General features: G+C 36.4%; 1 protein-coding gene across 1 annotated transcript in view; it reads left to right on the top strand.

Annotated features, from left to right (window-relative positions):
• The window catches only part of NRXN1 (neurexin 1), a 723763-nt gene that overhangs the window by 321361 nt on the left and 376971 nt on the right, over positions 1-25431 (top strand). Inside the window, exons 12-14 of the mRNA XM_067292993.1 lie at positions 13866-13988; positions 18908-19289; positions 19807-19997. Coding sequence (XP_067149094.1) covers positions 13866-13988; positions 18908-19289; positions 19807-19997 — 696 coding nt within the window. The remainder of the gene's footprint in view (positions 1-13865; positions 13989-18907; positions 19290-19806; positions 19998-25431) is intronic.

Here is a 25431-nt window from a genome sequence, read left to right as displayed (position 1 = left end):
ATGTACTTCTTCATATGTACTGTTTTAAAGGAGAGGTAGTATTCTCTGCTCATGTGCGTAAACAGAAGTTCACAGAACCTGGTTTCTGAGCCATCTGTGACATTTTGATAGCCACTCCTTTTTCATGTCTGCAGAAAATATTGTGTAAATATCTATTAGTTTTAGCTGTATAACTGTTTCAAAAAGGTGGGCTATTTTATCAGTGAACTTCTCTGCAGCAAGTCATCATTTCATAAGTTCAATCTTGATGAAGTCTAGCAAGCACTTAGCTGCAATGTTATTCTCCATTAATGCTATAAGAACAGTTAATTCATTTTTCAATGTACTTTTCTGAAGAGCTAATAGTATTAAAAACATCTACCCAGAGCATGTCACTGATGAACAGTTTCTTATATTAAAAAAACTTATTCTGTATCTAGCACATTTGGCATTTGAGTCTATTAAAATGCATGAAACATCCATCATAACATTTTAAGTGCTCAATAGCTTATTGCTGGAACCACATAACTGCTTCCTTATTATCTCTTCTTGACGATGACTTTAACAAATTATATCGAGGTAGTTGTTAAAATTTCCATCCAAATACATTTCTCTTTTGGATGACATGTCAAGAGGTTAACTTATGCTCCCTTCCAGCTGATTTCTAGGCCTCAATCCATCAGACAAGTCACTTCAAAGGAGATATTACTCTGTTACATTGAGACATCAAGATAATGGCTAAAGTTGGCTTTCTGAGATGCAGTCCCCTTTGGGAAGTGTGCAGAGAATTCTTCAGCATTCATTTGTCTAGGCAGTTCTGAAGAAACAAGACGCAAGATGAAGACCAAGACATGGAATGAGGAAAAGCTATTAAAGATAACAGGGAGCTGTGGTTAATGTAGCTTAAACTATTTTTTTAATATTATTTCTCATTCATTTTACATTCTGTGAGATTTTCCTCCAGAAACTGAAGTGCATGTATGTAGAATTAATATTCCATTAGTTAAAAGTTCCTCTCTATCCCTGCACCTTAAGTCTTTTCTCACTAATAGTAAAATCTGTGTGGAAAAGAAAGACCGAATAGGTAAGTTAACACTTCCGTCTTTCAGTCACATGCCATGAACTGTTTATGTATGATTTGTTGAAATCAGATCAGAAATGACAAATAACAAGTATAGTATGCAATGACAAATAACAAGTATAGTATGCTTACAATCATCTAAGTAATTCTAGTTTTACTAAAATTTAAATGCTACAGTTGTGAGGATAAGTGAAGATTACCCATTGAATTTATGGCCTGGTTAATGCTGTACTTCAAATTGTCCATGCATTTATTTCTGCCTAAAGTTACAACAACTTGAAAGCACGTATGCTATTTCTTATGGGGGAACAATGCAGATGTATACCACAGGAGCTTTCAGGGGAAGAAGTTTCCTTCTATCTCCAGTTACTAACATTTTGCAGATGACAGAAGACACCTAGGAAGTCAGCTGACAAGCTAATCAACTGTGAATAAGCGCAGCACTAGCTAGAGAAAGCTACAGCATGGCTGCTTGATTTCCTAAACTGACATAAATCAAGATACAGAGCGTGCCTTAGCAAAGTGCAAGTAGGAATTTTTGTTAAGAAGCTGGTTTGTTTTTTCAACAACACAAAATTGTCATCCACTGACAGTGAACACAATCCTTAAAAGAGATAATAAATAGTAAAAGAGCTTTTGAGATATTCTCTCAATGTTGAAATCAGTTCCAGCTACTCAGTTTACCAAGTCTTTGTTTTGTTTTGTTTTAGTTTTGCACAGGCATGCAAGAGGCAGAATAAGCAACAAGCAGGAAATAACGGATAGCGAAAGGTGCTTGACTGTCTATCGTTAGCATGCAGGTGTCACAAGTTAACTATAGCTTCATTTGGAAACCATAAATAAGCATATGCCTGGGAAAGTGATAGTTTAGAAGCAGCGGAAATGCAGCTTGAAAAGCTTGATGCAGAAGGAGGATTAGTGTCACCAGAAAAAAGATTTCATTTGAGGAAAAGAAACACACATTGGTCTTCTGGGTAGGAAATCCCTTGAAGAAAACTTGAAGAGTTACAGTAAGTTTAACTTTAATAAAATGCCAAATTAAACTTACTCAAACTTTCTCAAACAGTCTCAAACATAAGAGCTATTTGAGACAGCTGAGTAGTTTTGTTTAGTAGTTTTCTAAATCTTATTTTAGGCCGAAGTATCCTGTAAGAACATATCTCGAAAATCCTATTCATACAGGGAAGAGAAATTCCCTGATTATTAGTATTCAGGTTGGTTTCTTACAGGTGAAGGATATCAGACTTAACTGCTCTCAAAATCAAAAGGAAAATTTAAAGAACACTTAAGATATCATCTACAATTTTAGTCTGCAAAATTTAGGATTTTTTTCTTCTGTATAAGAATGATTCAAAAACTTTATCAATGTGTATTATTCACCCTTTCATGATACTGGAACATTGAAATCTTAAGGTACATATTCAATTTATATGTTCCTGTTACTCTCAGTACCCTTCACTATGTCCTGTATCATCGAGAATTTCGGCTATCTTTTAAATCCTGGATGCAATCTGGTGTAGCTGAACTGGTGCTTCTCCAGAAGTTGTAAAGGGCAAAAAAGCAAAGAGTCATGAACTATTACACTGTAATGATGACACTTTATAAGAATCAAACTCAGAGTAAGAAGGACATGACATAGTAACAAAGTAATATACAAATCAAGAGTAGTGTGTTTCAGTGAGTATTTTGAGATATAGTATAAGAATATACAGTAAAAGAAGCCTAGGCCTTGTATGGCCTGTTGTGTATGGCCTGTTGTGTAAGTCAAAAAAGATGAAACCGATCCCATACCCATTAAAGTTATGGGAGCTGTTGTTTATAGAACAGGGATCACCCTTTGTATTCATCTGTTTGTAATTTTTGAAAATAATCTGAATTGTCTATTTTGGTGTTCCTTGCTTGACTCCTGTGTATACATAGAAGCATCCAAGAATAAGCAGTCTCAAGAAATTATGTGGGTTTTGATCCATAATGAGTATAAAATATTTTAAAGCATTTAAATAATAACAATTGCAAATCTTTAAACATTATTGTCTTTTCTATTAACTAACTAGGCTAAATGTTTTAATTCACTGTTCACTTGTTTAAAAAAACATAAAAAGATACGAGTGCGAGACTTAGTTGTTTACATATTTTAAAACAGCTGTGCCTTTGGATGAAGACACCTGTAAATTAAGAGGGGCTTATTCTTAAAATAAAGTCACAGTCCAAATTTTTTTTTTCCTTTCTGTGCCAACTAGCTATCAATCTGCTTATTCTTAAACACAATGTTCAAGATATAATGGTAAAATGAAATATTTAAAAGTGTCTTTTTCTGTTATGTTCACTTTTGCCTAAGCTTAAAGGTAATGCTGTTTATAGAAAGGTAAATTATGGATAAGTATATTTAAACTCTAGTTACTTATATTTTAAAATGTTCTTCAGAGTTTTGACGATCTTGGTTTGATATAAATGGGCACAGTCAATATCTGAGTCAGAAAGGCTAATGTGTGTTCAAAACTGTTTCTGCTTCTTTTCAGTTGTCAGTTATAATCTAACCAAAGTATTATAAATATTCCAGTTCTCTCAGGAAAAATAATCAAGTGCACCAACTTTTTCTGCACAAATCACTGCAAGTTACGTTGTTTTTCCTTCATTGGGTTTAAGTGGAAAGAAAGAGGGCAGTCTTAGTAGTAGAAATGGTAGCATAGGTTTTTCTGATCTGTAAAGGATGCCTCCACCATCAGGCTACACTTAGAGGTGTACTGTAGGTAATTCTGCACTCCTGTTACCTGCAGCGGCTGTGTACCTCATAGTCTTTATTGCATTTATTGCCTGTTTCACAATTCAGGAAGTGAGGATCAGTGACTAAACCTCAGATGTTCAGATAGCCATCTCCTGGTGAAGTCATTCTTCCAAGTCAGAATTGCTCCCAAGTCTCTTTTGTTCAGAGGAGACATTAAGGAAGCTGAGGCACTTTTTCGAATAATAACCTTTAGAGATGATGTCTAAGAAAATGGAGATTGCCAAGTGAATCATTCCCATTCTTTGAAAGCTTAGAGGAATATTCTCAGTGTTTCAAGAAATCCAGGACAGGAAGTGTATGTGTTTCTGCCTTTGTACTTCGGGTTTTTTTGAGTAATCAAGCCAAGAACAATGAGTCAGTTGGCTGAGGTGAAAATCTAACTCCTCTTGAAAAAACAGAAAATGAACTTCAACTCATTTTAGCATCTCTTTTTTTCCCTTAGTTTCCCACAAATCATTACAATTGGTGGAACTCTATATTCACGCAGAATTAATGAATATGGGACACCCCAGGTTGCATTAAAGTCATAGCAGAACAGTGAATGTTTACTTAAAAATAAAAAAAAGTTGAATTACAGATATGGTTAAAATTGGGGCTCCATGTTAGTCTTGGTACTGTTTTACACAGAAGTTGCCAAGTAAGTTCTTGTGGTTTTCAATTACATTCCTATTATAGGAGGAAAAAAGGCAAACAAAAAGAAGACCTCAAAATGAATTAACCATTTCTTTTTCTACCAGATTTACAAAGCATTTTGTTAAGTGGGAGGTGTAGGGAATTTTTTCATTGAAAGAAAATTTCAGTGTAAGAAAGATCCCTACAGAATAAACGTATTGCACAGGAAAATTTCAGCAGTGTAGATTAATTAAAAATTTCCATTTTATTCTTCCTTGTGGAATATATTATTTTACACTGGATCATCCCAGTAGAGTGTATTTTGATTATCAAGCCAAATTGCTGGTTTCCCTGTATTATTCCGTGTTAGTCTGTGTCTAGGTGAGTTGTTCCAGTGACTTAGTGCAGGTCCTTGGAGCCCCTCTGTGGCCAAGCATCCCGGCTGGTTTTCCTTACTGGGATGCACTCTGATCTTCTCTTGGGCTCGACTGCAGTAGCATTCTGGACCTGGGAAGCTAGAAAGAAAAATGCAGTAGCAGGTTTGTGAAATAGCTGCCTTCATAGTGAATAGCCCTGAAGTAGCTTAGAGGCAAACTGAAGCCAAACACATTGATTTGAAAGTGTTGAAGCACCTTATTTTGTCAAAACAAAATGTTTAAACATATTCAGATTAAAATTCTTAGAATTTTCATTCTAGCAGCAATATCAAACTAAGGCAAAAATGAATTAAGATTTACCAAAAGTCACACAGGTCATTTCTGGGAACAAATCTCCTGAAGTCCTAGGATTTGGGCACTGTCTAAAAAGTTTACCATTATGCAAGGCAGGCTATGACCTTACTGTCTATTACTTATGCCACATGATCTTTCCAAGTGCTCTTGTTAGCCTACAGTAAATACAAAGTATAATCCTACATTGAAACTTAAAATTTACAGAGGTATTTAGCATAGAATTGTTGTGTGCTGAAAGTTCACACTGGGCTTACCTACAGCAAAGTTATCTCGTTTCTAAGTTGTCAAGTTCAGCATAATTTCTGAAAACTTGTCTCAAAGTGTTCAGCAGTGAGCTGAAAAAGCAACAACTTTATGTTTTGAGTTATTGACTTTACTGTGCTTTAGTTCAGGGCCTCAGGGTGGATTCATAAAACCTTTAGTGCCGTTAGCACATTTTCTCTGATAGTCACGTTCCTTAGAGAATGGTACAAAAGAGAAACTGCACTCATATTAAAAATACAGGGATTTAGCTGACTTCCGTTTTTTTAGCTTTCAAAAGATACTTTCCTTCCATTATTTCCAGAAGAAGGAAATGTACCTGTCCTTAGGGTTATTTGTGTTTCTCTTACTTAGATATGATTTATGGAACTAAATTAAAATGCAGCTGATTCCTAACAATAAATGTTTTAAATAAAGCAATGTATTGAGAAATGTCTCTGAACTGGGTTAGAGAGTTAATGATGAAATAACAAAATCAGTTAGCCTTTCATGCTGTGCTCTAGGTTCATGTGTAAATGTGTTTGCAATTCCCAAAAGAGGTTTTTTTAAATATGACTCAACTAATGTAGACCCAATTATTAACAAGAAAAGCACGCTTCAGTTTTGAGTGTGTGCGAGTATATGTATATGTGTGTGTGTGTATATATATATATATATATATATATATACTATATATATTTTTGATGAGGCAGGAGAGTCTAGAGACCAAGACTTCCAACTCAAAAGTTTACTACTTTGTGATCTTCCTTTCACCATCTTAGTGAAATTAAGCAGTGGTCTTCATTCTGTTTGAAGTGAATAGGCTTTCACAGGACAAGCATTTATCATCAGCACCTTTCTTGGCACACAGCAAGAAACCTCAGATTTAATTTAGTCAAATTACTGCCAGTGTATGTTTGTTCTGCCCTCACAGTTTGACCCACTGGTTCTATTTATATACTTAGATGTCACCAACAGTGTAATATCTCAGAGCTTTAAAGAAATTAATGCATAGATGTTTGCCCTATTGTAGCACAAGTTGAACAGCTTGTTTATGGCAAAAGGTAGACAAGGTTGGAGAGGGTAAATGCTGAGCAGCCCAGACAGTGGGCAGGTGGCAGGGGAGGTAACTTGCAGAAAAGAGAAAGAGGAAAGAGGCAGATACAAGAGAGATGGCTGAGAGACGGTGAGAAACAGATCTAAAATAGGAAGATCGCAAAGGGTCATCAAGAGAGTGATTGCTATAAAGACTGCCTAACTCACCCAATAATGTGTGCACTCTCTGTCTTCTTGATTACTGGCTTTCTGCAAGGAAGGAGCATAACAGGAAACATCACAGTGGGCTGGACCTGGAAAAGAAAAGCAAAAGAGGAGAATTCAGGATGCCTGCAATATATAATAATGCAGAATATATATGTCTATATATTCTGAGGTAATATATGTATGCGATATATAAATATATAAAAATATATGTATTGCACAGAGAGATGGATACAGGATTTAAAGGAGAACAGAAGGAAAGATCAGTCAGCACTCTTGTGATTCATCTTAAAAAGCTGTAAAAAATACAGAACATACAATATATATGTTAAGTATATATATATATTCAGTGTGTGTGTATATATATATATATATATATATATATATATATTCACACAGAATCACAGAATGGTTGAGGTTGGAAGGGACCTCTAGAGATCATCTAGTCCAACCCCCCTGCTCAAGCAGGGTCACCTAGAGCACGTTGCACAGGATCACGTCCAGGCGGGTTTTGAATATCTCCAGAGAAGGAGACTCCACAACCTCTTTGGGCAACCTGTTCCAGTGCTCTGTCACCCTCACAGTGAAGAAGTTTTTTTCTCACATTCAGGTGGAACTGCCTGTGTTTCAGTTTGTGCCTGTTGCCTCGTGTCCTGTCGCTGGGCACCACCGAAAAGAGTCTGGTCCCATCCTCTCGACACCCTCCCTTCAGATACTTGTACACGTTGATAAGATCTCCTCTCAGCCTTCTCTTCTCCAGGCTAAACAGGCCCAGCTCTCTCAGCCTTTCCTCATAAGAGAGATGCTCCATATTCACATACATAGATACACAGACTTTTTGTGAATGCGTTCATGCATTTGTTCGTTAAGTGATTCAAGCATATTTTCCTGAAATGGCTCCTTCTATTTAACTTTACATATATGAAAAAAAAAAAAAGAAAGAAAGAATAGATCTGTGGCAATGACTAGAAAATTTTTTTTGTTCTCAGACCTGGCTATGATACCTGATGCGTGAAATGCCTGATTCTTTTACATGCACCTATGGATTTTTTACCCCCGGTATATTCACTATGTGTGTTGGTTTTCCTTACTAGTGAACTACATCAACATTAAATGCAGTCTGTTTGTAGTTCGGTCATTTAAAAGAAGCCAGTAAAATTTTCTTAAGTATTTTGCTTAGCTTTCTGCCTTTGTGTATGAGGATGCATGTAGAGAAAGTGATTGAATATTATAAGATATTTCTGTTACTCAGAATAGGGGAGGGAAAATCTGTTCTGCAACTGGAATGATTAAGGCTAATAAAAGATGTTAGTGGCTCTAATCTCCTTCATTTTAATTTCCAAAATGTCTTTTTTTTTTTTTTAAAGTAACAAAATACCCTAAACTGACAATACTTTACCCAAATTGCCAAAAGCAATTTGGCCTTTAATGAAGCTGTTGTGGGCTGGAACATTTTGATCAAGCAGTGCAGATTGATATGTTTTGCTTGATACAATTCAGTAAATGTACTGTTCTTGTAGAAGTTGAAGTTTGAGTCTGTTAGGAAGAAAAGTACAGCTGACAAAGTTTCTTTGGCTTGCAATAAGATTTTGTCAAGTTAATTTGTCAATTAGCTTTAGATGATAAACTGATACACATCACTGATCTTTAAAAAGCAAGTAATTTTTTCTATTAGTAAGAAGCATGCATAGGCAGGCAATTTCAGGGTGATACAGATGCAGCATGTAAAATACTGTTGATCACTATTATAATTAACTTTTTAAATTCAAGTTTGCAAATGTGTGGTTGAGAAGACCAAAATTGTTTTGGCAGCCAACCACCATAGTAAAGCTAATGAAGATTAAGAGTCCTTTCCCTGTTTGCCTGTGCTTCTGCACCTGGCTGTGGAGGAAGCCTCTCTGAACTTTCCCCATGCTGCAGACTGCTGCCTGATAGCGATTCCTCACACGGTTTGCACAGTGGCTGTGAGACTGGCTGCTTGCTAGAACAGAAACCTAAATTACAGGCAGGCTAGATTTACCCTGAAAAGCAGAGTAAATGAGACTGCACAGGTATTCACACTAATCACTCAGGTATTTCTCAGAGCCACTCAGCTGTTTTTACAGTTCAGCTTGCTGTGTAGACATATCTTAGCTTCAAGAGACGCTAGGTAAAATGCTGGCATCCCTGACCGCAAAGTAGTGTTCTCTCTTAACATCAGTCATGTCAGGTTTACATCCTTTTTGTCCACTTATTCCATCAAATGGAAAATCCCACTTAATACTGCTTGTTGTGATGTGCACAGTCATCTGTTAGCAAGCTAGCCTGAAACCACTGATGTTTTTTAGATTGACCTATAAATAGATAGTAATGGTGTTTTCCTGTAGCTGACTTGGGTTACACAGGTTAGTATAGTATTCCTTGAAACATCTAGTTTCCTTTGCTGGTCTCTATTTACTTTTTCTTGCTTTCTGTGCTTTAAGATTTTCAGTATCTACCTTTGCTCATAGAATTTAATGCTCCAAGCAAGTCCAGGTGGTATTTTGTATATGCCTTGGAGGTGGTGGCTGGCATAGTAGGAGCCAATAGTAATTGCTATCTTTGGTTCAGATAACTGGTTTTGAATGTGTTTTAGTACAATACCAAAAGCTAGCATATTGTTTCAAAATGAATGTTTGTTTTTACGATGTTCCTTTTAAATATTTGGCTAAAAGACCTCCCAATTTAGGTACAGCAGGATAAGTATCTGTGAGAGAAACAGTAAGCATGCATTTTGCTATCAAGTTAACAAGTCTAGCCGAAATCAGCAGATTTTCAGTGCTTGGACCAGGCTGAAAACACTCCTTACTAGCTAGTAAAGAGAGCAGGAATCTTCAGAGTATTTAGTATATCGAGCCCATTGAAAATGAGATTTTATCTGGGAGGTTCTTATTTCTTTCCATTAAATTTAGAAAGAACCAATGGCAATTAGATTCTAGATGACGTGCTGAAAACAATTTGAGATAATTTAGGACTTTAAAATCCTTTTCTTTGGGTGCCTAAAGTAAGGATATAACTTAAGATTTTTTGGGCTTTACATTTTATGTGAGCTATTTCATAATGAATTGCATCATCAGCATTTGTACCTCTATCAGCTGGCTGCATAGTTTGCATTTCCCATGCAAAAACATGGCTGTACAAGCAATTACCTGATTATAAATGGATATGCAAATTTTACTGGTATGGACAACTATGGTCAAATTTGTGGGAGCCAGATATCTGGCTGGGAACAGATATCTGTTTGTTTGATTCTGTATATTCTCTCTAGGGGTGCATAAAATCCATCAGTTACTTAAGCCTTTAAAATAGAGAAGGAGCCGAATACTGATGTTGATAACAAAATTCATATTTAAGCAAGAGGAGGTACTTAGTGGATCTTTGCAGGTTACTACCTCTCTATGTCTGAAAAGAAAGATTTAAGATATGATATAATAGATAGTAAGATAAGATATTAGTATCTAAGAGACTTAGTAGCTCAGAGAGTGAGTGCTGGGTACATGAAGCAGATGAACTGTGTAGTATCATAGGAAGAGACACAAATGAGTTCCAAGGGAAGCACAACATGATAAATACATTAGGAGTTGAAGGACACAAGACTGGAAGAGTAGTATCAGTCCATAGAAAACACAGGAATCCATTTTAGTTTTTTTTAATTAGGGTTAAATTGATTTAAAAAAAACCACCAACAAACAAACAAAAACAATCAAAACCAAAACCATGATATTATGCCTATTCTTATTTAAATACAACAGCACTTTCTGTTGATATGATTTTACTGAAGTAAATGGAATTAGATAAGTGTGAAGTTGTAATAAAACTGGAAAACCAGTGATTTAGTAGATTTAGATTTGTCATAGTTTCACTGTAAACTGTAGCACTGTGAACCAGGACAGAAGAACAGACTGAACTATTACGATCTGAATAATATGATCTCTAAATTGATTTCAGGTCAATATATTTGAAAATTAGTGAGGAAAATACTCATTTAAACTATGTTTAAAGGTAGCCAGCGCCATTTAATAAGACATGTTAAGAGTTTCCTCCTGCAGCCCTTGTGCTCTTGTACGGCATCAGGGGATTTCCATGTGTTGTTGTGTCTAGCTGTGTTTACACATTCAGAAAATTTTGTTCTAAATAGATACAGTGCTCACTAGGACATTTACTACTTTTATATGCACAACCATGTTCTTGGCCTGGGATCAGCCCAAGCCCTGCATTTTCTGTACAGGAGTGAAAGGCATCCGTCCTTCCTCATCCACCTGTCCAGCCGCCATGGACAACCGAAGCTACTTTGCAGAGGTGTGACACTGATGTGACAGTTACACAATACCTGCACAGTGGATCTTGCTGTTTTGCAGTTCCTTGTACTTCCTATGACAGGGCAAAAACTTCTCTTTTCTGCTGAGACCAGCTCCAGGAAAGGAAACTTCTTTCCATACATGGTAGCTAGTTTCTGCAAGGCCAGGGCTGCTTTCGGGGCCTTGTCGGCACTGCATGTTTTACCCAATTTTTGCCCTTTCACAGCCTTTTCACCCCACTTCTTCTTAATCCAGGTCTGGAAACTGGGGGAGGCAGAAAGCAGGCTTGTGGCTATGATATGGTTTACATTAAAGATGATTTACAGTTGATGGACAGCTCAGAAACTGTTCCTAATTGCTTTTCAGGGATGTAACACTGTGCTAATACCCACGCATTGCAAGCGGAGGCAGATCACAGGTAGTTCTGACCTGATTTTCTACTCAGAATACAGCTGCAAAGGAAACAGACTGACATACGGAAAAACACAAATTTAATTTTACAACAGAAAGAATTTACAAGTCCCTAAGCATTAAAAGATAATAGACATATTAGTCTATATGAATGTGAGTAGCCCTGTTGGATCTGATGTTTATATACACTAAGACTCCTTTACATGAATGGGACACTACAGAGAGCTGTTAATGAAAGAGCAAATTAAAATTACTTACACTTTCAGGTCTCTTTAGAGAGCCACCGTGAGATGAGGGAGAATAAGTAGTTCATCTCAGAATGAAAAAAAGAAAAAAATTCAGTTGGGCCCAAAAATCATGAGAAAGGGTTAATATGTTCCACATAATAATAAACAGTGATTTCCCAGGAGGCCTTTTGACTGTTACTGGGAATTTTACTCATGTCACTTAGGCATTTTTGTAAATCCTTTCCTTGTCTCTCAGATCTAGTTAGGAATTGTTTCCGTTGAAGCCCATTCCGTTGAATTGTTTCCATTGAATATGGAAAAATAGAAGTTGCAAAGGAGCATCGTTCACTATATCTGTATCACCATATCCAAAAAGACCATTATTCATTTAAGGGTTAGTGCAGAATTGGTCTTTCTTCGGTCAAGGAAAGTAAACATCTAAGAAAAAGAATAATTCAGGTAATTGACACCAATGAGTAAACATACCTCTGTTTCTGCTGGGTTTGCACATTTTTCCTAGTATAGTGTAAATACATAGGATTGGTCAGGGGCATATAGAGAAGGCAACCTGAGATTAATTAGAATCTTGTTGCCTTTGCTAAAACTGTAACTAGTATTTTTATTCCTGGAGATCCCTTGTTAGAATAACAAAGATTGCACACAAAAGCAGCACAATCAACAGCAATTTAAAAAAATGCCGATAGAAAAATGGGGAAAAAAAAAGGTTGAAATCTCTGTGAAATATGCTGCTATAGCTCCCGCTCTGTAGCTACTCTACGAAGAACAGATATGTCAGGCTATTGGTGGCTTTTTTCCTGCATGCAGGCCTGAAGTCAGATAGGCTTTGATTTTAGACAATGTCTTAAGTACCCATTTATTAATTGACCTCTTCCACCACATTTAGCCAGCACTATGTGGAAAGGAACCAAAAAGCCAAAAAAATATGGTAGAGTTTCAGAGCCAGTGGCATTTCCCGTTTTGAAAGAAATTTGACGCATAGGACATGGATAGCCACCTGGAAAGATGCAGTGGACATAGCAACCTGACTGAATGTAACCCAGATGTTTTCATTTTGAGTGTTACTTCCTTTTACGTTTTTCTCTTAGCTATCAGCAGCCTTTATTATGCCACAGGAACTTAAAGAAGTCCAGGCTATCTCATGCAGGAAGGTAATTAATGAACTGCAGGTTAACTTTCCCTTTGGAGCAGTCACCACTCAGGCACAGTAACTCAGGGCTGGGCATGGTTCTGCTGCATCAGCTCAGCCCTGGGGAGGTCAGTCAGTCTCCTGCTCATATCAGGGACAGTCCTCAGTCAGGATTGATCTCTCTCTCATTCTCTCTCTTTCTCTTCTTGGTCAATGGACAATTTTCATGATCATTTTATTCTCGGACATTTTTTCCTAGATATTAAAGATATTTTGTTTCTTAGATATTTGAATATTTTCATTGTTGCAAGTACATTGTAGTTGCAAGTACATATATACACACACACACACGTGTATATACATATATGTACACGTACATATATAGAATTAAAAGTATTTGTTATACTGCTTACCAAATAGCAGATTACAAGAAAGGTGTTCATGATATGAGAAAGGGCAGTACGGTTTGCAGGTCAGTTAACATTTGAAGCTTCTGGGTATGAGAATGTTATCAAGTCATCTAGATAATAAGGTAATAGATGATCTTCTGAGAAGTGCAAATAAACAGACATAGGCTGAGAAACTGATGTAGGTGAAGAACAATTTAACACACACAATTGCTGCTTATACCTCTCCCCCAAAATATTTTTAATGAAGGAATGAAAGTCCAGTATTGTTAACCCCTGGCTGAAGTTTTCTCTCTTGCTGCAGTAATCCCATTCTTAAAGGCTTGCTTATGTGATTACATGATTGCAAAACAAAAACTCAAATCTTTACCAGCATGTATGTTTTTTAAAATGCGTAACTAAATTTGGGTTGACTGTGCCTATTTATGACAGCCTGGTTCATTAAATGTGAATATACAGTATATTTATATCATTAAATATACAGCAGAAGTGTTTTAACATAGTAGCCTTACATTTTGAGATTTTCTTATACTTTGTAATTTTCTTGCTTTTGGTAAGTTTTGACATTTGCCCAGCCAGTTTCGCTTTCTCTCTCTCTCTCTCTCTCTGTGAGGTTCACTTGTAAACTGATTTAAAGATTCCATAATGACTGTTTGACATATCCTACAGGCAAAGGTCCAGAAACCCTTTTTGCTGGCTATAACCTCAATGATAATGAGTGGCACACAGTACGTGTGGTTCGGCGAGGAAAAAGTTTAAAGTTAATGGTGGATGACCAGCAGGCCATGACAGGTAGTGTGGCGTTGTGACTTTGGGTTACTGGGGGGAAACACAAAACAAAAAATGGCAGAACTAAAATGCCTTTATTCTGAAAGCAGTAGAAACATTTTCTTTTGTCTTCTTATGCATCTTGAAATACTACTACTGCAAATGCATTTTTACACTTGATATGAATTTTACTCTAACATTGCTATTGAAATTGATGAAAACCTTCATGCTGACTTAAATGAATGTTTTTATACAGTAATTGGAGAGAAGTCATTTGATACATCACTAACAAGAAGGCAAGTAAAATGCTCTTGGCAACACACTAAATTTAAACTGAGATTAAACTCCAGGCCATCAGTGTAAGAGTGAATTTCATAAATGTTTGAAGGATATTCTGTCATATGTTTTAAATCTTACATCAACTGTCCTAAATAAATAAATATTAGGGAAGAGGTTTTCTTGTATATGAAAACAGCAATTGTGGTGGGAGGAAAAAAAATAGCATGAATGCTAGAAGATGTTACAAACATATTCCTATTTTGTATCAGAAATGATAATCGAGCAGGGTGGGGTTTTTTTGCTTTATTGTGTTAAAGATAAGTCTTATATGCATGTGTTGTTCCCTGGCTACTAGCCCTGATTCCTTGCCCAATGCAACATGTGTAATTTTTTCTTTTTTTGAATAATTAGTCTTTGTTTTCATGTAGTATTAAATAGTTTTCATCTTTTGCCTTAATATTTGTTCAAATAGTAACAATTTTGATGATTTTTAAAATGGAAAACAGCTCATTTAGTAGTCCTTTTTCACTCCAGCAGGACACTCAAAGCCATGTCACTGCTGGAAAAATCATTGCAAATATCTTAAATCATAAAGCTGTAAAAATACATTTTATACAATTATATACTACTGGTGGATCTACTAAAGGTGAAGCAAAAATTTTCTTCATGTATGTGATGATAATTTTGGTCCCTCTCCTATGAAGGAAGATGGCCTAACTGTTTTTTTTGTTAATGTGAAAATAAAAATACAATAATGGAGCAAACATATCAAAAATTTCATCATCTTGCTGCTTCAACTGGCAACTAAAATCATAAAGTCCTTTTGGGGATATTTTCTAGTTAGAAAAAGCTGTTTGGAACTGAATAAAATACTGTATCTGAAAACAAATGCAGATTTCCTGTGCTTCTCAAGGCAGAGTTCTTATTTAGGCGTATTAAAGGTTACAGACCCATCAAAAAAATGCTGTTTTTAAATTGTAATTCAGTCCCAACTACTCAGAACAGCTTAAGAAAAGCTCCAAATGTATTTGAAGGATTAAGATGAAAATAGAAGGATTCTATCATATGTGGTCTGGTGAGGTGAATTAATAAATAAAAAACATAGGTCTGCAAATTAATGCAGTCATTCTTCACTGTGTATAACTATAGCTATAATTAGATGTCATGGTCTTATTAAATAGCTGTTAAAGCCAGTGAGAGTTTTTTCACTTCAGTTGCCTCTTGATCAAGCAGAAGTGTTACCCGTGGGTCAAACTTTCGGTACAACACTTGCATCCTTTCCACAGGATATGGTGCCAGTACCTGTATCGGGAGCTGTCCTGTTGACTAGAAATTATTCTCAGTTCTTCAAGCTGAAAGTTGCCTAAGCTCGCATCCAGAGATGTTTAATTTTGTTCTTCACCCAAGGGGTGAAGTTGTCCCAGTACTTTGGAGGAAAAAAGCTTCCTAAACTCCATGCAGGAAGCTGTGTGACCAGTCTGTGGCCTTCTCCATCCATGAGCAGGAAGCTGGCATGAGAGAAGGAACTAGAGGGAACTTGAATTTTTGCCTGATGATGAGGGAAATCTGCTGCTAGTCCCAGGAAGGCTGCATTTTCTTCATGGAGAATCTTTGTAGTCATGCAGTACTGTGACCTTTTTTGTGACACAATGTATTGCCAAACCCTTTACCAACTAAAGTCTTTTAAGCCCATCTGGTAGAAAGTCAAATGTACGCAATGCAATTTATGTGGAGTAGCTTTAAATGCCTTGAAGGAGTAGTGGAAGTGTTGCCGTATCAGATTGGAGCTCTGTCTTGCTCAAAACTGCCTTAGAACTTTTCCTTAGATGCCCCAACAATGCGAAATGTGGTTAAAGCATAATCTGGTACGTATTCATGTGAAAGGATTATTAAATGCTTATTGATAACATGGGCAAGAAGGGACTTCCCCTCAAAAAGTTCCAGCTTTTTCCCCCCCACCCACTGTTTTTCCTTTTATTTTTTTTAATTCCTTCTGCTATGCCATATATGAAAAAAACTGTCAGATCCAGAAAGCTTAAGCTAGAAAGGAAGCTATTAAATAATTCAGTCTGAATTTCCATCTTTTTACAGGTTAGAAACTGCCAGCTATTCATCCATGCATCGAGCTTTCTATTGCTGCATGGTTAAAAAAAGATCTTTCAGAGTCATAACTAGCTTTCATTGGAAGTTATATAGATGGTTTTGAACATTTTACTCAGAGTAAAAGAGTTTAAATACACACTGCCCTCATGCACTTTATTTTTTTTCTAGAAACATAAAATAAAAGTGGAATGAAGGAGATATTACAGTTGGTTAGGATTGGAAAGGATATCTGGCTTATTATGTTTATGAACAGAATTCACTTGGCCTTTTGTATAATGATCCATAACATTACATCAGGTAATTTTGTGCACCAACCTGACAAGTTTAAAAAAAAAATACCCAACTTGTAAGCACAAACCAGTCTCTCTGTCTCTTTTCACAACTGTAGTTGCAAATGCTGTGGAGATTTAGGTGAAGTCTCCAGTTCTATTAGCGTTTTTGCACAGCTAAAATGCTAGGAGGAGGTTTGGGATGTGAGCCCAGATTTCTGGAACTTTTTTATTACTATGCTCAAGAAAGAAATATTTTTCAGGTAGTGATTGTAGTGAGAATACTGTGCTACAGGGCAAAGCTTAGTGGATTTCTGCCATGACATTTATGCAATGCCATCTGAAGTGATATAATACAGGAATACATAACGTTTTTCCCCTAAAAGATGATCTTCAGCTCTCTCTAGCCATGACAGTATACAGCTGTTGGCCTTGGCAAAAGGTTAAAGACATTTTCAAGACAGCTCTCTGACTCATTACTGCAAGGAAGAACCCACATTCGCTAATATATCAGGAGAACTAAAATCTTCAGAATGGGTATTTAGAAACAGGTACATCAGGAGGGCTGTCTTTGGGGATTAAGACACCTCTTGCAGGGGTCAGCCTGTGTGACTGCAGATCCAGATGCTTGTGGTGTTCAAAGGTATCATCAGTAGAATCTGATCTCGTATTGAATGCACGTGCATTTATAAGCATGCTGCTCATAAATATTTATCATAAATTATTAACAATTTTCTCTTCCGTCGTTGTGTTCTGAATGATATAAACCTTGCAGACCTATTTTCACTCTTAATTCCACTGGTATCTGTACTGGTATCCCAGTGCTGTGACTGAACCAGTTTGTAAATCCGTGTTCCTGGGTAAAACCCAAATACCTACATTCATCTTGCCCTTATCCTTTCACTCATGGCACACACAGACGCTTGTGAAAGTTATGAAAGGCGCAGTTGTCTGAGCCTGCGTCAGACAGTGTTTTCTGTACCACCGCTCAGCACGTCCAGTCTGGGCCGGGGCTCCCAGCCTCCTCTTGCATAGTACGTTCAGGGCAGCACAGAGGACCTTGGCCTGTCCATGCCCTTGCACGGCAACTATGGGGGTTTGTATGGAGCAGCTTGACACCAGTATTTATTCCTGTTTGCCTCGGTTTGCTGGTCACCTTTGTGTTCCCTGAGCAACGCGAAACAGTGAAGGAACTGGTATATCTAGCCCACAGTTTATAAAAGGTGGATGAAGTGTTAGGATTTATTAGTAATAAAAGCTATTTTGTCACCATGCCCACACAATGTGGCCGTGAATCAGCCTTGCGATATCACTGCCCCAGATCTTTAAAATGAGCACAGTGAAAAGAAAAAGTTGTCCATCTCTAAATGTGTGCTCTTTTAAAAAATGGACCTCTTTAATGGACAAAAAATTTTGGTCTGCCGTAATTTGGTCTGCATTTAATAACTGGCTTGAAAACCACCTGACCTGTACCCAGTGTGTGCTAGCAGTGTAGGTCCTTTCCTTCAGACTTGCTGTACAGTCCAGCAACTTTCAGTCTTTCTGCTTTGCCAGAGTCCTTTTGTGGCTTAGAAAGACTGAAAGTTAATTTTGAGGCTTGTCTGTGGTATGCGCCCTGCAAGCTCTTTTCAGGACAAGACAAGACACTGGCCCTTGCTGCAGGTTCTCTGCTTCCTGCCTCTCTTGGGCTCTGTCTCCCCACCGCTGTGGTTTTTCCCCACGATGAAGAGCCTGTTGCTTTCAAAGGAAAGCTCTGTCTGCCTGGCTACACAGGCTTGCGGCAGACCAGTGTGACTGTACCTAAGATTGCTTAAACAAGAAGCCTTTCTTCCTTATGTCAAGTAATGCCCCGTGGAGTAGTATCCCTAACTGTTATGCCTCTCTGCGCCATGAAACTCTAACATTGTACTTTTAGCTCTTAGTTTCATCCTTTCATTCTTCATGTTGCAGTAACGAATTACACTTGCTTATGGTAAACTCCATGTCTGGTTAAGTGTAACCAAAGTCTGGGATTTCATTGGTATTTTGATATGTTGTGTTATTGTGCATCTGTTTGGAGTTCACACTGCTGGCCTTATCCAAACATACTGGTCAGTGGAAAGACTCCCAGAGATCTACTAGTAGTTTTAATGAATTTAGAAAAATCCTCTTTGAGCCAAGAATTTGCTTGCATGTTCTAAAATAAGCTATTCTGAAAAGCGTGAAATCACCGTATTTATATTTAACCGCATCATGTGCTTTGTGAGCTCCCATTTCAGATGCTAACATGTGTTTTCTTGTTACTGTTTAAAGGTCAAATGGCTGGTGATCACACAAGACTGGAATTCCATAACATAGAGACAGGAATAATAACAGAACGCCGCTACCTGTCTTCCGTGCCTTCTAATTTCATTGGGCATCTACAGAGTCTTACATTTAATGGCATGGCATACATAGACTTATGTAAAAATGGAGACATCGATTACTGTGAGCTAAATGCAAGATTTGGGTTCAGGAACATCATAGCAGACCCTGTAACCTTTAAAACAAAAGCAAGTTATATTGCATTGGCCACGCTACAAGCCTATACATCTATGCACCTTTTTTTCCAGTTCAAAACAACCTCTTTGGATGGATTGATACTTTATAACAGTGGGGATGGAAATGATTTCATCGTGGTTGAATTAGTAAAAGGGTATGTATGGATTAGCATAATGAGAAAAACGGTGAATTCAAAATGAGAAATACAATGGAAAGTTTAGGATACAAACCTTTATCTGATTGAAGGTAGCTGACTGATGAATGTTTCTGCATGTTAACCAGATTCTTATGCTTTATTGTGACTTTTTCTTTCAGATGAAGCTAGATACCTGAAAAATAAGAAAGTAAATAATAGGTATAACTTTCATAGTATTTAGCCCAAAGAAATGTTAGTTTATAGTTCTCTTGTTCTCTCTCTACAATGTATGTATGTTTTGGCATTGGAGGGGCTCAATACTTTCTCGAACCTTGGGACTGAATCTCAGTGGATGTAAATGAATGGTGATTTCTCTGAATTAAGGTTGTTTCCCCAATTGATATTCAGGTTTATCTTCCTGTTTTACCAGTGATGCTGAAGAGTACAAGGGCATAGACAATGACAGGCGTATTAATTATCACCGTCCTTGGTATGTAAAGAAAAAGGAAACTTCCAATTTTTTCTCTCTGCCCAGGTATTTACACTATGTGTTTGACTTGGGAAATGGTGCAAATCTCATCAAAGGAAGTTCTAATAAACCTCTGAATGACAACCAGTGGCATAATGTGATGATATCAAGGGATACCAACAATCTTCATACTGTAAAGATTGACACTAAAATCACAACACAGAGCACAGCAGGAGCCAGAAACTTAGATCTCAAAAGTAAGTAGAGTAATTCCTGTATAACCTACAGCAAGGTGCAGCATAGAATGGTAGACTGAACAAGTCATGCATTTAAAGTACCATATAATTTTGTAATACTGTATTAAATGTTATACTTGATAATTTATATGTTCACAAGAAATGAAATTTTCTCCATGTTGGTCTGACAATGCCGGTTTAGTAGTAGTTCTGCAAAGTTACCTACAACTCTAAATGTATAATAATGCCACATGGATACTATACAGGAAAAAGCAGGAAATAGAAAGGACACCAAGAGTGTAAAACACAAATATCATACCAAAAGATAACTGAACTAACCAAAAGATAATCTGAAAGATTCCAGAGCAGAACTAAAGGAGCTTAAAAAACTTAGGAAAAAGGCTTGGGTAAAAGTTAGCTAAGTGGAATGCAGAAACCACAGCCCAAGCTTTACGGTAAGAGTACAAAGGCTTTGCAGAACTCATGATCTGCATATTAGAGGGCTGGGGAACATTTTGGCCTCACCCTCACTGTTCAGTATTCCACACAAAACCTACATTTTTTTTGTCTACAGTTGGGAAAAATAAATACAATGCAGTATTAAATAAATAAATATAATAATAAAAAGTGTAATAAATGCAAATATTGTATGATATCTCATAAGTAAGGCAAGCTTATATGGTAATCTTCTAATGAAACTAACAGTTACAAATACAAGTTGCCAGCCATATTAAACCACACACACACACACACACATATATAAAAACACATACATACTTACCTAAATATGTAATATAATGTAGTTTTAACTGCAGAATGTTATAAATTTTGTTTTATAGGTCTAAAACTATTTTTTAGAGGCCCACAGAGATTCTTAAGATCCATTCTTATAAACCAAACGAACATGTATATTTTAAAATAAATAATAGTAATTAGTTGTCAGAGTTCCCATTGGAAGAGCTAATTTGCATCAAAGGAAGATATCTTTTTGAAAGGATATATAAGTATACTTTTAAAAACTTTCCTACCTAGTTAGACGTAAAAAATATATTCTGGTCATATGAAAAAGTATTATGTATTTTAACATTCTTTATAAAACTTCTTGCTAGGAAAACCAAAATTTCATAACAGTCAAATAAAATTTAATATTTCAAAAGCCAGGAGGTTCAAAGTAGATATTAATATTCCATCAAGCGTTTGTTCCTTGCTGAATTTTCTTTTAACTACCTCTGAGTCACAGATAATGAGCTGACCTTAGTAATTACTCTGGATTTTGTGATATTTTGCATGTTTGCTTCACTTTAAAGTGCTGTTGAGATTGAAAGAAAGACTATGAAAACTGTATCTTGATATGTCATAACCTTCAATAAGAACCTCTTTATCAAAGATGCTTGGTTTATGAATTAAAGCTTTTTGGAGGGCTCGTGCTTCGTTCTCAGAATTGTATTTGAAAATTGTGCTGCGTTCTTTCTCGTTTGTAAATTCTTGTAAATACAGTCAATGGTTTTTAAGACATTATATTTCAGAATTATTTTTGATGCTTGAAAGAAAGCATACACCTTGTTTTTTCATAGTTGTGCTATTTTTGCAATACTAAGCAATACTTAGATGGATGTGTATGAATGTGTTTGTATTTAATCTGGTTTTGTCAGCAGATTAATTAAACAGGAGTAGGAAAAATAATACTGTTAAGAACTGATAACTGAAGTATCACAGTCATTCTATTCTAAATCTTTCTCAAACAGCATAGTGTTTTGGTATGTTACTTTATGAAAAAAAGTTTAGGAAAAAAAGTGCTTAATAGAGGCACTAGAGGGCACTGTTATTTCATGAAATGTACTACTTTAGTACATTCATTGCGAAATCTCATCAGTTAGGATAACCTATAAAATCCAGCATTCCTTTGTTTTCTTCACTTTGAAAATTCTACTTTTGCTTTACTCTTCTGAAGTAAAAATGTATCCATAGCTGGTGCATTTTTAACCTTGAATTCCACTGGAAATAACACTGAAGAGCATGGAAAAACATACTGAAATTTGAAACGAGGAAGGTGAATTGTATTAGATGCCGAGTTTCTGCAATTCACCACCCAGGAAATATGGCTAGTAAAAGAATAACAAGCCTGACATATTTAGTATAGTAATATAAAGTAAGCACCTTCCTCAAACAGTTCTATTGTACACAGGTCCTCAGCCTCTGTCTTCACATAGTAGTAGGTTTCATTTTTATTTTTTAAGGTGTTCTCTTATATTTTGTTTGATCAGCTTTTTTAAATATGGCACCACATATATTATGAGATTTTTTGCTGTTTTGGTGGGGAGAGGGTTGTTTCAAGCTGATACATTTTAGCCAGCAGGCATAAAAGCAGAAAGATTTGCATTTCATTATTGTTTCTTCTTCCTTTATATTCGGTTGAAATCCTTTCCTGTAGCTTACTCTTTTTTTCTATTTTATGCTGGTCACGTATGGTGACACATCTCAGTTATGCTATAAACACTCCATACACTTTACTGATATGAGTAGCCCCAGTTAATTCATTGTCCTGTAGCATTTTAGCCATAGCAAGCTGGAAAATTTAAAATTGCAGTTCCCACTACTGATACCAATAATTCTGTTTAATCAGAGTTAGCATTTGTTGAAATAAAAATGTATACAGATGTTTCAGAATCTCTGTAGCTTTTCTCAGTAATTGTAGAGTTGCCAGTTTTTAAGTGCTGAAATCCAAGATAATCCTGGAAAGATAAATCAAATGCATGCAGTTTTCTGCAAGTACACAATAAATTCCTTGCAAAGATATGACACGTTGGTGGTGTACAGCATGCACAGTAGATCTCTGGGATGCCAGTTGTCTGGGAAAGCAGACAATTGCCACAAAAGCATGGGAGAAAATTTCCAATATGCTTTTCCTTTTGGGTGTAGGATTTGGCTATATAACATAGAAAATGCATTATTTTAGGGATGGGTTCTCTGTATAGCCTACCATACAAGGTCAGTGGACTGGAGAGGGCACATGTGGAAACACTTGTATTAAATTCTCCACAGTAGTTATTGCTATTATTTGCTGGATAACCAAATAAATGATAAATTGGAGGAAAGAAACAAACAAATGAAAGCAGGCATGTTATTTTTCCTGGCAGATGAAATTAGCAAAGTGTCGTCAGGTGCGGCTTCCAACAGATAACCCATGAAGATTAATGAGTCTCAGCAATAAACGTGAGGCAGTTCAAGCCTTCCAACCTTCAGTTACACAGCAGATTTTCTTTCATGTATTTCATGAACAGATTCCCTGTCCTGCTTTCAGCGTAGCTCAGATGGTTAGCGTGGCTACAATTCAAGCTCATCACAGCCCTGTCTTGTTGGTGGTGGGACATAGCTTCTCTTTGCTTGCTATACTTGATGATGTGCTCTTATGGTCTGATGGGTCCAAGTAGCCTTGAAGGACCACATAAATGTAAGTGAAGATGCAGTTTGTCTCATGCGCTCTTGTTCCTCACTATTGCCACAGAAAACAAGTCTTCTTCATTCAGTTGTAGGTACGATAGCATCTGTAATCTGTCTTTTGTCTCCAGATTTTCTTCCTGCAGTGTGGGCAATTGGAGTTCCATCAGAAACTTTTTTGAAAACTATTTAAAAACATATGAACTGCTTTAGAGGAGGAACTCTTCAAGCATGACTTTGTACCTGCTTACACACCTAGGATGTAATCTTCCTTTTGCTTCTCTCCTACGTATGTGGGCACTATTTTAACCCCAAAGTAACTTTCAACCCATTTTGTTTAAATATCAAACAAAAACCTACAAAACCCCACCCAGAATGACTATCCCACAGAAAATTCTGATATTTTAACATTTTATTTGATAATAAATTGGGATGAAAAGTTGAAATAGCACACTTTTTCAACAAATGAACAGTTAAGGAATATTGTTTGTTTTAGGTTTAACAATAAAAAATTATGAATTTTTCTAGGAGGTGGTAGTTTGGGTACTTCATTATCCTGTGCTATTTTAAACATTCCAGCTAAGCTTTATCCTCCAGGAGGTACTGCAGTCATGGGACTTTTATTGTGCACATTGGTGCTGACTGAAAGGAGTGCTTGTGATCAGTCCATTGTAGGAGATATAGCTCAGCAAAGGCGACTAGTCTGTGTAGAAGAATAGGAGCATGAAACTCAGACTGTAACACTTCTGAGGTACCACAGCAGCTCATTCAAGCTGAGACCACTAATGAATAGCAAAATATTTTAGGTTAGTCCTACAGATCATCCCCAGTACAAGAAATTCCTTTGATTTGCCTCATATACAATAAAATACTCTTGCAAAAAAAAAAATCCTAATTTTGATTTTGCGCTATCTTTTATTTTTAAAAAATTGCTTTTATGGAAAATTCCCACCCAGCTCTACATTTATGATTTGATTTTTGCTGTCTTTGCAGCATTTCATGTATTTTTAAGACCTGCTTTTCTGAACCTGAGATCCATACTTTCAGCTTCTCTCACTCTGTTATTCTCTTCCATATAGCTTTCCCAAATATCCATTTTTTTAGACTCAGCTGTAAGTTACATGTTATTCCTATGCCATTATTATAACTTTATCCTCAAAAAAAGCTGTGCATATTAGAGCCTACACCAGAAAGTACCTTCCTTGTATTTAAAATTCCTGTCTGGCTCTCCTGTTGTCTGTTTTACTTTTCTTTTACTTCTGTAGCTCTTCTCTGTCCTCCAGCTTCCTCTGACCCTTCATGAGATCTGGCTGCTATTGCTGTATGTATTTGCCTTCTCATTTGCCCTTTTCTCTGATAATATGAGAACAACCTAGTTTGAAGCATCTGAAAGAAAAGTAGTCAAATTTCACAAATGCCCTGAAATATATTTCTTCCAAAGTACTTAGACTCATTTGGCAATTAAATCATCCTTGTAAACTTTCTATTTTATTTAATAAATTATCAATAGATCTACTGGCCTGGCTTATGTATAGATGATTGGTAGTAGTGAATTCATCTCTTGATATTTCATTTGCCTCTCAAAGTATGTTATTCATGCCATGCAAAAATGAGCTGACTTAGTCTTGTTCATAAAGAAGGTTTCTTGTTCCAGCAGTGGAAATTGAAAGATTTCAATTTCATACAACGTTCGCCCCTGTTATTTTATATGAAGCCCATTATTATTATTGCTGAATTATATGTTCTTCTCTATATCACAAAGTCTCTGTCAGTGACGATGGTTCTTCATATTTCTACTAAGAAACAAAGCTTTGAGAAGCACAGAACAATATTTTATATAAAAAAGGAAATTTGTACAAATGAACGAGTATTAGGGGTTGAATTTCTCAAATAAACATGCATAAGTTTATTGTAATGACCTTGCCAGTGGGCTGTGGGCTCTTCATGCAGAAATAACATTCTGTTCCAAATACCGAATTCCAAATACTGTCACCAGTAAATATATCTTCATAATGTG

The sequence above is a fragment of the Apteryx mantelli genome, chromosome 3, assembly GCF_036417845.1.
Source record: "Apteryx mantelli isolate bAptMan1 chromosome 3, bAptMan1.hap1, whole genome shotgun sequence".
NCBI classification, from domain to species: domain Eukaryota; kingdom Metazoa; phylum Chordata; class Aves; order Apterygiformes; family Apterygidae; genus Apteryx; species Apteryx mantelli.
This window is presented reverse-complemented; position numbering and strand designations above follow the sequence as displayed.